The following is a 12,673-nucleotide window of genomic DNA, read 5'->3' as shown; positions in this document are numbered from 1 at the left end:
GGAAACAGGCTATATCTATTGCCTATTCACAACTGGAATGAAAGAGATTGAGGAGGACACAAATAAAATAAAAATGCATTTACTCACTGTGTTAAAATTTGGAAAGAGCCCCACAGCAGAACTACTGTCCACTGGAAAAGACAGTGGAAATGGTTTGATATCCAGTGAAGGCTGCATCATCAGGGTAGGTGTGCGCACAAGAGCAGGAAGTGTAGCAGTGTGGCATGTACTGCCTGCCAAGAACAAAACAAAAATGAATTCAATCTTCCTCCTATCCATCTACCCCCAACCAACCATGCAAAAAGAGGACTGCTGAGCTGCAACCCCAGAGCAAGAGAGTTATGCTGAAAGTAAGCAAATGGCACAGGAGGAGAGAATACAGTTAAAAGGGGTCTTCTTGTTCATTATGTGAGACAGTGATGCAGAATACTTCCCTACGGCAGGGGCCAAGGGCTGCTCAGAGATACAAACTACACAGATTCTGCTGGCAGGTGGGGCAGAATGAGATCATCCTGTGGGTTCAACCATTGTCGCTGAGTAGTCAAAAATGTAGGAGAGAGGAGGGGATGAGGTTCTTGCAGCAGATGCTCTTTACTAGTCAGTTATTGAACAGCTAGTAGGCATGCTTTATGCACATCAAAGATAATTATAGGGTTTTTACAAGGGGAACAAAAAACCTCGGACTCATAGTGACTGCTCCCAAGAAAATTATGACTCAAACAATTTTATCTCTAAAAAAACCAAAGTGAAGCTTGCCCTTGCTGTGAGGGCAATAAGTAGTCTAGACATTGGATAGTTAGGGAACCCAAAAGGAGTGATTACTGCCTGGGTGGGGCATGGTATTGGGGGACGGGGAGAAGTTGGGACAGGAACTCAAGTATTTGTCTCCAACTTTTATTTCTAACGAGCTTTGTGTTATTGTAGCCACTAACCCCCCCCCCTTTTTTTAAACAATTAAATTAGCTGTCATCTCTTTAGGAATCTCGGCTAAACCATGTGTGGGAAATTTAAAGCACTCCTCTCCAAGTAACAAGCATTCTTCTGAAGCCTCCACATACTGTAGGTGAGTAGCTGCTGATGCAGGTGGCTCTCTGAGACACAGGCTCAGGTGTGCCTTTTTTTTTTTTAACTATAACTTTATTGAGATGTAATTCACATACTGGACAATTCTCCCACTTAACGTATACAATTCAATGGTTTTTAGCATTTCTGCAGAGCGGTGCACATCACCACAATCAATTTTAGAACATTTTCACAATCCCTAGAAGAAACTCCATACCCATTAGCAGTCATTCCACACTTCCTCTCAACACGCCCAGCTCCTGGCAACCACTACTCCATTCTGTTTCTAGGTTTGTCTATTATGGACATTTCATTTAAATGAAGTCATACAATATGAGTTCCTTTGTGACAAGCTTCTTTCACTTGGCATAATGTTTTCAAGGCACATCCATGTTGTAGCATGTATGAGATTTCATTCCTTTTTAAGGCTGTGAAATATTCCATTGAAATAGACTCACTTTTTCCTTATTCATTCATCAGTTGATGGGCATTTGGGTTGTTTCCACTTTTTGGATATTCTGAGTAATGCTGCTATGAACATTTGTCTGTAAGTTTTTGTGTGGAGATGCATTTTTAGTTCTCTTTGCTATATACGCAAGAGTAGAATTGGGGATTATTGGGTCATATGGTAATCATATGGTTTAATGTTTTGAGAACGTTCAGACTGTTTTCCAAAATGCCTGAGCCATTTTATAGTACCACAAGCAGTGTATGAGGGTTCCAATTTCTCCCAGCATGTCTATATAGGACCACAAATAATCATATGCCAAAAATCTCCTACTGACTTGAAGGAGAAATAAACAGTATGGGGAAATGCTCCAACTATTAAAACTTCTACCAACGTCCTCACACAGTGTTCCAGAATAATTAAAATTTCTATTTCAATGATATATTTTTGGATAATGGATTTTCTTAATAAACTCTGCATTATATTTCAAATCATTCCAGAACATTATTAGTAATAGTGTTTAATGGACTATCATGCCTCATTTACATTGATCCTAAAAGCAGAAAAAAAGAAAAAGGCGTCTGAAGCATTTATCTGTAATGGCAAGTCTTCAGGTCAGCCTCATCCATTAGGGAATGTAGAGTAGGACTCAGCAAAAATAGAATCAACCAAAAGTATAGATCAAACAGTAATGTTGTTTTTCAGATGCCAAAGTAAATACTCTGATCTCAGCCTGGCATTCACATGACCACCCTGTATTTAATTACACTTTTTCTTCTAATTAGGTGACGTTACAGTCACTGCTAACTTCAGAGCTTATAGATCCAAGATGATATATTATGTCAGTATTTCAAATGCTGCAGAAGCACTTATTAAAATATTTATTTTAAAAGCTTTGCTTTAAAGCTGTAGCTAAATTAAAAAAAAGATATTTCTTATTTTAGAACGATATACAACTCACAATTATTATAATTGTCAAAAGCCTAAAGTCTAGAAAGTATGCAGAACTACTCTACTTCAAGCTGCCTGATGAACGGATGAATTATTTTGCCATCATGGGTCTCCCCCACTCACCAAAAAGCAAAGTTTTTTCCTTAAGCCCATAATGGTAACACTCTGATAACACCAGCAGCACACGGCATCAGAGGGCCTGGCAAAAGTCATTTTGTACTAACAAACTCAACTCAAATGTAAGGCAACACAGAACCTGACAAACAGATTGCTCCATCAACAAAGGTCAGAATGCGCAATGATCCCCCTTTACCCAATCAAATATCTATGCTAATAAAGACAAGGCTTGAGAACTACTTCGCAGCCACCATTCATTAGCATAAAAACTTAGCAGCTGTTTACCATTCATTAGCATTTTAATGACAGACAATTTGCCATGTTAAACACAGATTGTTTTAAAGCACTGGTAGATCTCCTGAATAAATACAAACTGCTTTCATCTATTCCCTTCACCTCAACCTTGCTGTTTTCACTTTTAAGACCTGCTTTTTCAGATTGCTTCACCAAGACCCACGGCTTCAGAGGAAGTTTTTCCAAGTGGGAGATGAATGGGGATAAAGTGCACTTTTTTGCACAGGCTGGGTTAGGTTTTAATCCCCTGTCACCTTATTCCCGATTTTACTACTGTTCTGAGGCTGGGAAGCATTTCTCCTCACCCTAGGATGCCCAAAATTTAGTGGCAGATACAAGCAGAAATATGGCCAAAATACATTGTATCCTGCAAGAAAATGCTTAATTTCTCTTCAATTTGCTGAGAAAAAAAAAAAAAAAAGAGGGTTGGAAATACAATGGATGAGCATGGATTTCAGCATAGAAATCCTTCACATTGCTCCGCCCAGGGGACAGGACCAACCTTTGTCTTTTGTATGATTTGGCAATATTATGTAAGATACCTCCTATATGTAGCTTTATTTCAAAGCCTAGGATATAATCTGGTATATATAATAATGAATTAAGTCATAATAGGGCTCTACCTTGTTTGACAATAAAGATTTTATATCACTTGCTGTATATATATTGATCAGACTCCCTGACCTAAAATGAAATACACACACACACACACACACACACCAGCATGTATACCCCAAAGATGTAACAGTCACCACTCTCACCATGGAAATTCCACATGTTCATATACTCCCCCTATGAATGCAATTAAGCCTCTCCCCCCAGTTTCATTTTCACTGTAAATTCCAAGTTGTTTTCATCTATAACTATGAAACCAATAATATGAGAAAGACAACACACCACTATGATCATAAAACTATTATTACAGCCAACTGCCTCTGTAACATAATAGGTGCTTTATTATGTCAACGGATTATATCGTAATTCATCACAATAACACCTCATTTGAGAGTTAGGCAACACTTGACATTATTGCTGTGATCTTTCACGTTTAGAAATATTACCTTGAGGGTTTAGGTGATAGCTGTGAGGCTTTCTAGTGGTTCTTCCCTATGTACCATAACACGAGCAAACGAAACACCTCAGCGTTAGAAGGAGAAAACTCCAAAGTCACAGAAAAACTGTGTGAAGAAGCATTTACAGAATGAGATCAAATCTATATTCTATATCCTGCAGAAGTAGTTTCTTCTTATGCCATTATTATGTATGTCTGTTTTATTGAGTACTAAAATAAAAAGCTTAGCATATTATAAAAGTCTATTAGGTAGAGGCAATGCCAATTATAGAACTCCCAAAGATATCTATTTTTCCCCCCAAAGACGTCTTTTTTTTTTTTTAATTTTTTTCAACGTTTTTTATTTATTTTTGGGACAGAGAGAGACACAGCATGAACGGGGGAGGGGCAGAGAGAGAGGGAGACACAGAATCGGAAACAGGCTCCAGGCTCCGAGGCATCAGCCCAGAGCCTGACGCGGGGCTCGAACTCACGGACCGCGAGATCGTGACCTGGCTGAAGTCGGACGTTTAACCGACTGCGCCACCCAGGCGCCCCAAAGACGTCTTTAAAGAAATTAAAATGAGTGGCGTTTCAAGTTCTACCAAACTCAGTTTTCTGTTTTTATTGCTTTCTCAGCTTTAGTGAGTAACCTTCCCTCTTACCAGAACAATCACCAACCAGCATCTCCTGTGGTCTCTCTCTCACCATTTCCTTTCTTTCATCAGTCTGTCATGTGAGGAAAACTAAGGTATCAGGAGATCTACTGTAGTCATAAGGAGGTGGCTATGTGAATAGGCTATGTGACTGAAAAGGGTTTGTTTCTGAAAAGGCCACATAAAAACTGAGAGATAACATTTTTATAGTGCATACTGTGTGCCAGGCACCATTCTCAGCACATTACATATGTATGTACATACGTAGACACACATAAGAATATATATACACATCTGTATGTGTATATCCATATATACTCATTGAGGTATATTAAATTATATGTTTATATCATTTACATCTTTATACATTATTATATATTATATACTGATTTCTGTATATATTAAGAGTATATGTTGATCTCACGGTTCGTGGGATCGAGCCCTGCGTTGGGCTCTGACCTGACATTGCAGAGTCTGTTTGGGAATCTCTCTTGCCCTCTCTCTCTCTGCTCCTCCCATGCTCTTGCACGGGTGTGCTCTCTCGAAATAAATGACTTAAAAAAAAAGAGTATATGTGTAAATTATACATATGTGTTCACAATAACCTAATAAACAAGGTATTATTACTAGCCCCATTTTACAGATGAGAAACTGAGTCACAAAGGAGATAAGCTCAACCACAAGTATTTTGTACATGGAGAAGGCAATATGAAAATCCAGGAAATTTGACTACTGGATTTTGTTCTTTACTACTGTGCTATGGTCACCAAATTACACACTTGAAAACACTTCAGTTATCTCGGCACATGCTCCGGCTGCAGACAGCATTTTACCATTGAATTAAGATATTTAAAATGTTCAATCTTCTTTGAAGCTGGAAGTTAGTTGAAACTTTTATTTGATCCTAATGTAGTGATTGATACTGGTAACTAAAATATATAAGATTTCTTTAATACTCTATAGGAAATGCTTCTACAATATATTTATCTAAAAATAACCTTCCCTAAGTAATAGTATTATTTAATTTCATAAATACTATGGATGAACAACTGTAAAGCCATAGTGCTAACAGCTGCAGGGACTATATAAACTGAATCAGACAGAATTTATTTTACTTTTTGGAGAAGATAAACCACTACTACCATTTAATGAGATATTACTTTATATATGGCTAAGTGATTTGTGTTCCTTATTTTATTAAATTATAATACAATTCTATGAGGCTTGTATTATTATCCCGTTTTACAGATGAGAAGGGTGAGGCTTAAAGAGACTGAGATCACCTAGTATGCGGTAGGTAGTAAGGCCTCAGTTTCAGTTCTTGTTTGACTGACTCTAAAGCCCATGTCATCATTCCATAAAGTGGGTTATATGTAAAGTTGTTAAGTGAAAAAGATTCTGTCCTCAAATACATTTAAAAAATGCTGGCTTCAACAAAGTTTAAAGTGATTCTTTTTTGCAAGACATCTTGCAGCTTACAATATAGTAACAGGCACTGTGAATGTCGAGGCAGATATAATTTCTACTCTCAATTTCTTGAGCATGAACCAATTCTTCCCCCCCACCCCCACCCCCACAGAGATTCTGGAACCATTAATGCTTGGCATGTCCTTCAGGCAATGCTGTTCTACGCAAGTGAAAGGTACCAGTTCAGGAGTTCAGGTCTACTACTTTCTTGTGCAAATGTGGACAACCTCTATTTTCTTTTGTATAAATTGGGGAAAATAAGAGTACCTACGGCATAGGACTGGTAGTACTTTTCTAAGAAAAATGCTTAATCCTGTGCCTGACACATACCAAGCTTTGGTTACTGGAGTTATGAACTATTCCTACTCCTCTCACGTTACACCATATCCCGGGAGAATAAATACTTAAGTTCAATAGTTAGAAAAGGCAGGATATGTCAGGGATCACAAATTATCAACAAAATGCTAAAGGGGTTCAAGAAAGAAAGAAATTACATCTGTTTAGGAGTTGGGTTCATAAATGTTTTCATAGATGAGCTATCTCTTAAGATAAGACTCGAGGAATGATGCGTATTTTGAGAGGTGAATATGGTAGAATGGTAGGGTGAACTGCATAAGCAAAAAACATGGAGAAAACCAGATGTATTACAATTCAAAACTTTCTTAAGCATTCAAGATATTCTTAGCATTTCTGGCTTAAAAGATCAAACAGGAAAGAGAAAAGCAGAACATCTTTATGACCTTGGAGTAAGCAAAGATTTCTTAAATAGGAAACAAAAGGTGTTAATCATAAAAGAAAAAAATTGACAATATACTCTATGAAGAATAAATCTGTGGGAATATGACATATCAAGGAAATGAAAAGGTAATCCACAGAGTGGGAGATAATAATAAAATAGAGATTTTGACAAAGGACTTTAATCTAGAATAAAGAACTCCTATAGATCAATAAGAAAATGAAAACATGACAGAAAACATGGGTAGAAGAATAGACACTTCACAAAAATATATACTAAAATGGCCAGTAAATATGAAAAAGTGCTTAACTTCATTAGTCATTAGGGATATGCAAATTAAAACTTCAATGAGATATCACTACATACCCACAAGAATGGCTACAATGAAGAAAGATTGAGATTATCAAGTGCTGACAAGGATATGGAGCAACTAGAACTTTTTTTTTCAGTTTTCATTTAAATTCCAGTTAGCATACAGAGTAATAGAGCTTCAGGTGTACAATATAGTGATTCACCACTTCCATACATTACCCAGTGCTCATCACAACAAGTGCCCTTCTTATTCCCTATCACCTATTTAGCCCACCCCCCCAACCTCCTCCCCTCTGGTGTCAATGGTTACGACCACTTTGGATAACCAGCAATATCTACTAAAACTGAATATATACATACCCTATGACTCAGCAAGTCCAGCCTTAGGTATTTGCCTAACAGAAATAATATGCACTAGAATGCTCATAGCAATACTATTTACAATGCCCCAAACTGGAAATTAGCTAATTAACCCATCAACAGTAGAAATAAGTAATTTTGGTTCTTCATGCAATAAAACATTCACATAATGGAATATAGCAATGAAGACAAATGACTTATAATTACACGCAACAACAAACAGACCCTGCAAACATAATGTTAAAAAAAACCCTAAAATCAGGAAGCATATCAATATGCTGTATAATACCAATTTACACAGAGTACAAAATCAGACAAAACTAATCTATACTGTTAGGATAGGGCTATCCTTGTAGGAAGGGTGGGTGGAGCATGAGACGGGCTTCTAAGGTGCTGGAAATGTCTTCTACCTGGTCTTGGTGCCAGTTACACAGGTATGTTATGTTTATGTACATTCATTCAACCGTACACTTATGTGCACATTTCTGTATGTTATACTTCACCAGAAACTTTTTAGAAGTAATGTGTCCAATGATAATAATTTTAGTAAACTATTTTGGCAAATACAGGCAAAATTCTCCAATAAGAAGAACATCTTCAAACGCTGTCAGGTTTGTATACTTTTAGGATGAATATGATGTTTTTTTCCCCCTGCCAGCTTGATTTTGCTCAAAATGATTTGTGAGAAAATAAAATTTCCCTTTAATGCTGATGCTTCCTTGCTGAATTTCTTAAGTGGATGGAAGAGACTGACACAAAATCTACTGATGCCAAAGAGAAAAATGTGTATCTAGAACTCTGAGTCCATAAAATCTTAACAATTGGCAGTTCTGCTCCTGGATCTCCCTTGGGGCACCTCAGGGTTCCCTCCAGAGAGTCCAACAGCGGCATCCTGGCAGAATGTTGCATTTAAAAATAAATCCTTCTGAGTATCACACTGAAGTTTATGGGCAATAATGAAGTGCTGCCTCAAAAAACAGCAGTGAAGCCACATCATGATGGATTTTAAGCCACAATGTCCTTTGGGTTTAGTAGTAATATGCCAGCTTTTACACAAAACGATGTATCTTTTACTAAGATGCAATGGATGGCCTTTTGAATGTGTGGCGATAGAATACTTACAGCCACGTCGGGATTCATTTATATCTGAATATTTTGCCCATGCACTGACTTTCTTACATTTAAATGTTGAAAGAAAGGGTCAGATTTTTTTACTCTGTAGTACCAAAATATCATATGATTACACATGTAGATACCTCAATAGCTGTCATCCGTTTTTGAGGTAGAATTGAAAAATCTGAGAATTTCAGAATTTAAGTAAAGAAGATAATTGGTTTTCAGAAAAAGTCTTGAGGATCAATTGTCTTCTTTGAAGCTGAATGGACAATATTTTTGCTTTGTTATAGTTTTCCCACCTGTAACCTGACATTATTAAGCATGACCATGCAAGAAAGGAAACTCAAAGAAAGGAAAACAGGGTTCTGACAAGTGCTTTATCATTTTTTTGAAATAGTTTTTAATATACCTGACTTATCAAAAGGGAATGTCATGAGCTTAGTTCCTAAATTACCAAGTCTTTGGAGAAGCCAAAATTATCTCCAGACAGGGCTTTACTAAAATTGTCTGAGGTCGAGCATGGATTGGGAGGTCACTGTAGCCTGACGAAACTTTCTGGCAAAAAGAGACAGGGAGATGGTCCTGTGCTACATTTGCCCAATGATTCCTGTCTATGGCATCAAGATGCTTTCATGAAGTCTGAAGCCTTTTTCTGTTACAGAGGAACTTTTTGCTTTCTCTTTACAGCATGTGAAGGACCTAATGGCCTCATGGAACTGAGACTTTTTATTTTATTTTATTTTATTTTATTTTATTTTATTTTATTTTTATTTTTTTAAACTATGACTTATTTTAGAAACCTTCAAAAAATACAGACCCTCTTATTCCCAATAACCATTTTTCTCAAACCGTTGAATACTTCTAGAGGAATTATATCTCATAACATTTTAGAGCTAAACATAATATAAGAATCTACCTTTGGGGTACCTGAGTGGTTCAGTTGGTTAAGTGTCCGACTCTTGATTTCAGCTCAGGCCATGATCTCACGGTTTGTGGGCTTGAGCCCCATGTCGGGCTCTACACTGGCAGCGCCGGGCCTGCTTGGGATTCTCTCTCTCTATCTCTCTCTCCCCGCCCTTACCCGCTTATGCTCTCACAAAATAAATAAACATTAAAAAAAAAAGAATCTACCCTTAATTTTACATGAGATAAATGATTAAGAATTTAATCCAGCATGATACCTGACTGACGGTAGACTCACATTTAGAGTTCCCATTGCCCAGAGACATTGTTTCGAATATTTAAGTCAATACAATCAAAGACGTACAAGAATCATATGTTGAAGTCTTTATCTTCTTTAAAAATTTAAATAGATGGTCTGTTTTCTTTTTATATTTTGACTAAAATTTAGGAGTATTCATTTTTCAATGAGATTTTAATTTTAATGTTTTATTAATATGAATAATGAAAGAAACTAAATCAAAGGAAAAAGTCAGTGTGGCCATGAGGCAACATTTAAGAACAGCAGAAGATTGATTGCAACACCTCATTTTAAACAATTTTTTTAATATTCCCAATGATATAAAAAAGAGAACAACAAACCCCATCAAAACTATGCTTTCAGCTGTACTGTTTGGATCAATACAACTAATTCAAATAGCTTCATACCAGGAGGCACACATGCATTTTTTGGTGATTTTTATACTGAAGGACTATCAGTACTGCAACAAAAGTGCTATCTGAAAAGACACATTTTTCCAAGCAATGGCAACTGACCTTCCATCGGAGCAGATCAAAACAGCAGGGTCATTGAGGCCTCTCTGGGTCTGTCTTTATGCCTCTCCTCTGCAGCTCACTAAAGGGCCAGGCTGAAGGCACTGCATACAGCAACTCAGGAGGTCAATCCATCCAGCTGCTGCTATACATTCTAGCTCCAGGATACAAAATGTTTTGCCCCCTAGTTTCAGCAAATTTCAGTTCTTGCATTCAGTGACTTGGCTATTTGCATTTAAGAACCAAACAGGGTGAAAAGGAATAGTGATTTACTTAATGGTCCTTTAAAAAGACACTTTTTCTCCAGAAGCTTGCTCAATTTAAAGAAACAGAGTTAGTATTTGCTCTGCCAGTGCTCTCTACTCCCACTTTGGTAGAGAAAAGAGGTTTCCTTAGCTTAAATATTAACTAAACATTTCAAAGCTATTCAAAAGCTGTTGCCTATGTTAAAAAAAAAAAGAAAAAAGAAAAAAGTAATAGGCTCCTAGGAAGCACAGTTTGGGAATAAACAGGATAGTAACAACTGTGCTATAACCCTTTTTCCTTTCTGCATACATATTCTATGGCCACCATAATTATAATGCACTGTAGAGAATTCAGGACAAATTCTAGTGGATTATGATCATGGTGACCATCATAGATAAGGCCATTCTTGGTCCCCCATCAGCCAAGAAGCCATTTTCATCCAGGAACCATAGACATGGCTCCCATGTGGCTGCCAGGACTCGTGAAAGCTGCCATTTCATCCCTGTGGAAACCTGGTATGGGGTGACTAATCTGGCCACGCCAGGAATAGAGCAAGCAGAGACTGTAAGTAATAGGGAGATAGTGAGGTTCACTTAGGGAAAAACATGAGGGGGACTTGAGGAGGGAGGGAAGAGTGGTTAAGTTTGGCTTAATGTTACAGAGACTAGAATTAGCACCAATTCCTTATTTGGAATTTCTTAACATCTCACTCCTAAAATGATTTTCCTCCCTTTTATCTTTGACTGTATTGTAGAAATCTGTAGAGAATGAAGTAGAACAGAGCAAAAACTATATAAGGAGGTACAACTTAGTTAAGCAGGCCATCCAATCCCTTCCAAGAAAGGAGCTGAGCAGCTGGGAGGCAATGTGGTATCACCCTTATCCTGAGAAACATGGAGTCCTGTGACCTAAGGGGAGGCTTGCACTCCAAAGGGTCTTTAGTGGATATTGAACGGAATGGCCAACCCCTGATACGGCTTCTTGGAACTCTGCCATTGTCCTGACATCCTAGAAATTGATGCTACTTGCTTCAGTCATTCAGGCAGCTTCTGGGGCAGTAGTGATATGCAAAACCGCATCAGATAAGGCCCTCCAATGAATGCCCAAGGATTTTCTGCATTGGAAGTGATTCATCATAAATGATTGCCCCCTGTCCCTGTGTATCATGTTTATTCTTGTGCCATTATACTGACTTTGTGCCAGTTTTTCTTCTATGGAATTTCTATTTGGCTTCTCAAATGATTCTCACTTCCCCAAAGAACACCAAAAGTCAAAGACATAATGATTTTTTAATAAAGTGCCACATGGAAAGTAGAGAATTTAATCATAGCACTTATCATTTTCCTTGTCAGTGATTTGCTTTATAAAGCAAGAAAGGAATGGAAATGTTTTTTTTTTAGACGAACATTTGTTTTGACTCTTGGTCTCTTCTGAACTTCAAACAGCCTTTTAAGCTCCCTTTGCTTTAAAGGATGCAAATGGAAAAGTAATAGACCTAGGGCTCAATGTATTTAATTTGAGAAAGCATGTTTCCAGTTAAAGAAAATGTAGAAAAGAACCCAAAGTTCCAAAATTGCACAATTTCTATTTCCAAACTTTGATTGACTTGTGTCTGTCTTTTTTTTTTCTCTAACACCCTCTTTCTCTCTCCTTCTTATCCTTCCCTGTCTCTCTAGTCTCCCTCCCTCTCACCTGTTTGTATTTTCTGCCTCTCTTATCTCTCATCCCTCTCATGTCTCTGTTTCTATGTCTTTCTATCTCTGCATGTGTATGTACCTGTCTCTTGTCTCTTTGTCTCTGTCTCTCTCTCTCTCTTTCACCATAATACTGCCTGGGAACCAGAAAGCACTCAAACTTTGTCATCTGCCTTCTTTTGCAGCATTCATTTTGTTTTCAATATTTGCTTCTACAAATCAAAAGACAAATAGCAAGATTTTACTGGTATCAGGACAAGTTTGTCCCTGTGACAAGATAAACCAATTAGATGAAGGTCATATCTCTGGTTATGTCTCAAATAGTCATGTCAGTTCCAACAACTGAGGATTGTTTTCAATATATACTCACATAATATCTGCCATACCCATGACAACGTAGAGCAAGTTAAGAAGTTAGATTTTAGTGGTATATTTGTATAGAAATTTGTC

General features: G+C 37.4%; 1 protein-coding gene across 3 annotated transcripts in view; it reads right to left on the bottom strand.

Moving 5' to 3' along the window:
* ZNF385B (zinc finger protein 385B) overlaps window positions 1-12,673 on the bottom strand; it is a 318,788-nt gene that overhangs the window by 87,415 nt on the left and 218,700 nt on the right. For all 3 annotated transcript variants that reach the window (XM_047085894.1, XM_047085895.1, XM_047085896.1), the window contains one exon: window positions 88-233. In XM_047085894.1, coding sequence (XP_046941850.1) covers window positions 88-233 — 146 coding nt within the window. The remainder of the gene's footprint in view (window positions 1-87; window positions 234-12,673) is intronic.

The sequence above is a fragment of the Lynx rufus genome, unplaced genomic scaffold (genome assembly GCF_022079265.1).
Source record: "Lynx rufus isolate CCGP_SWC_20201006 ecotype Redwood Valley unplaced genomic scaffold, mLynRuf1.p SCAF_2, whole genome shotgun sequence".
Classification (NCBI taxonomy): Eukaryota; Metazoa; Chordata; class Mammalia; order Carnivora; family Felidae; genus Lynx; species Lynx rufus.
The sequence above is the reverse complement of the archived record's forward strand: the minus strand, read 5'-3'. Positions and strand labels throughout refer to the sequence as shown.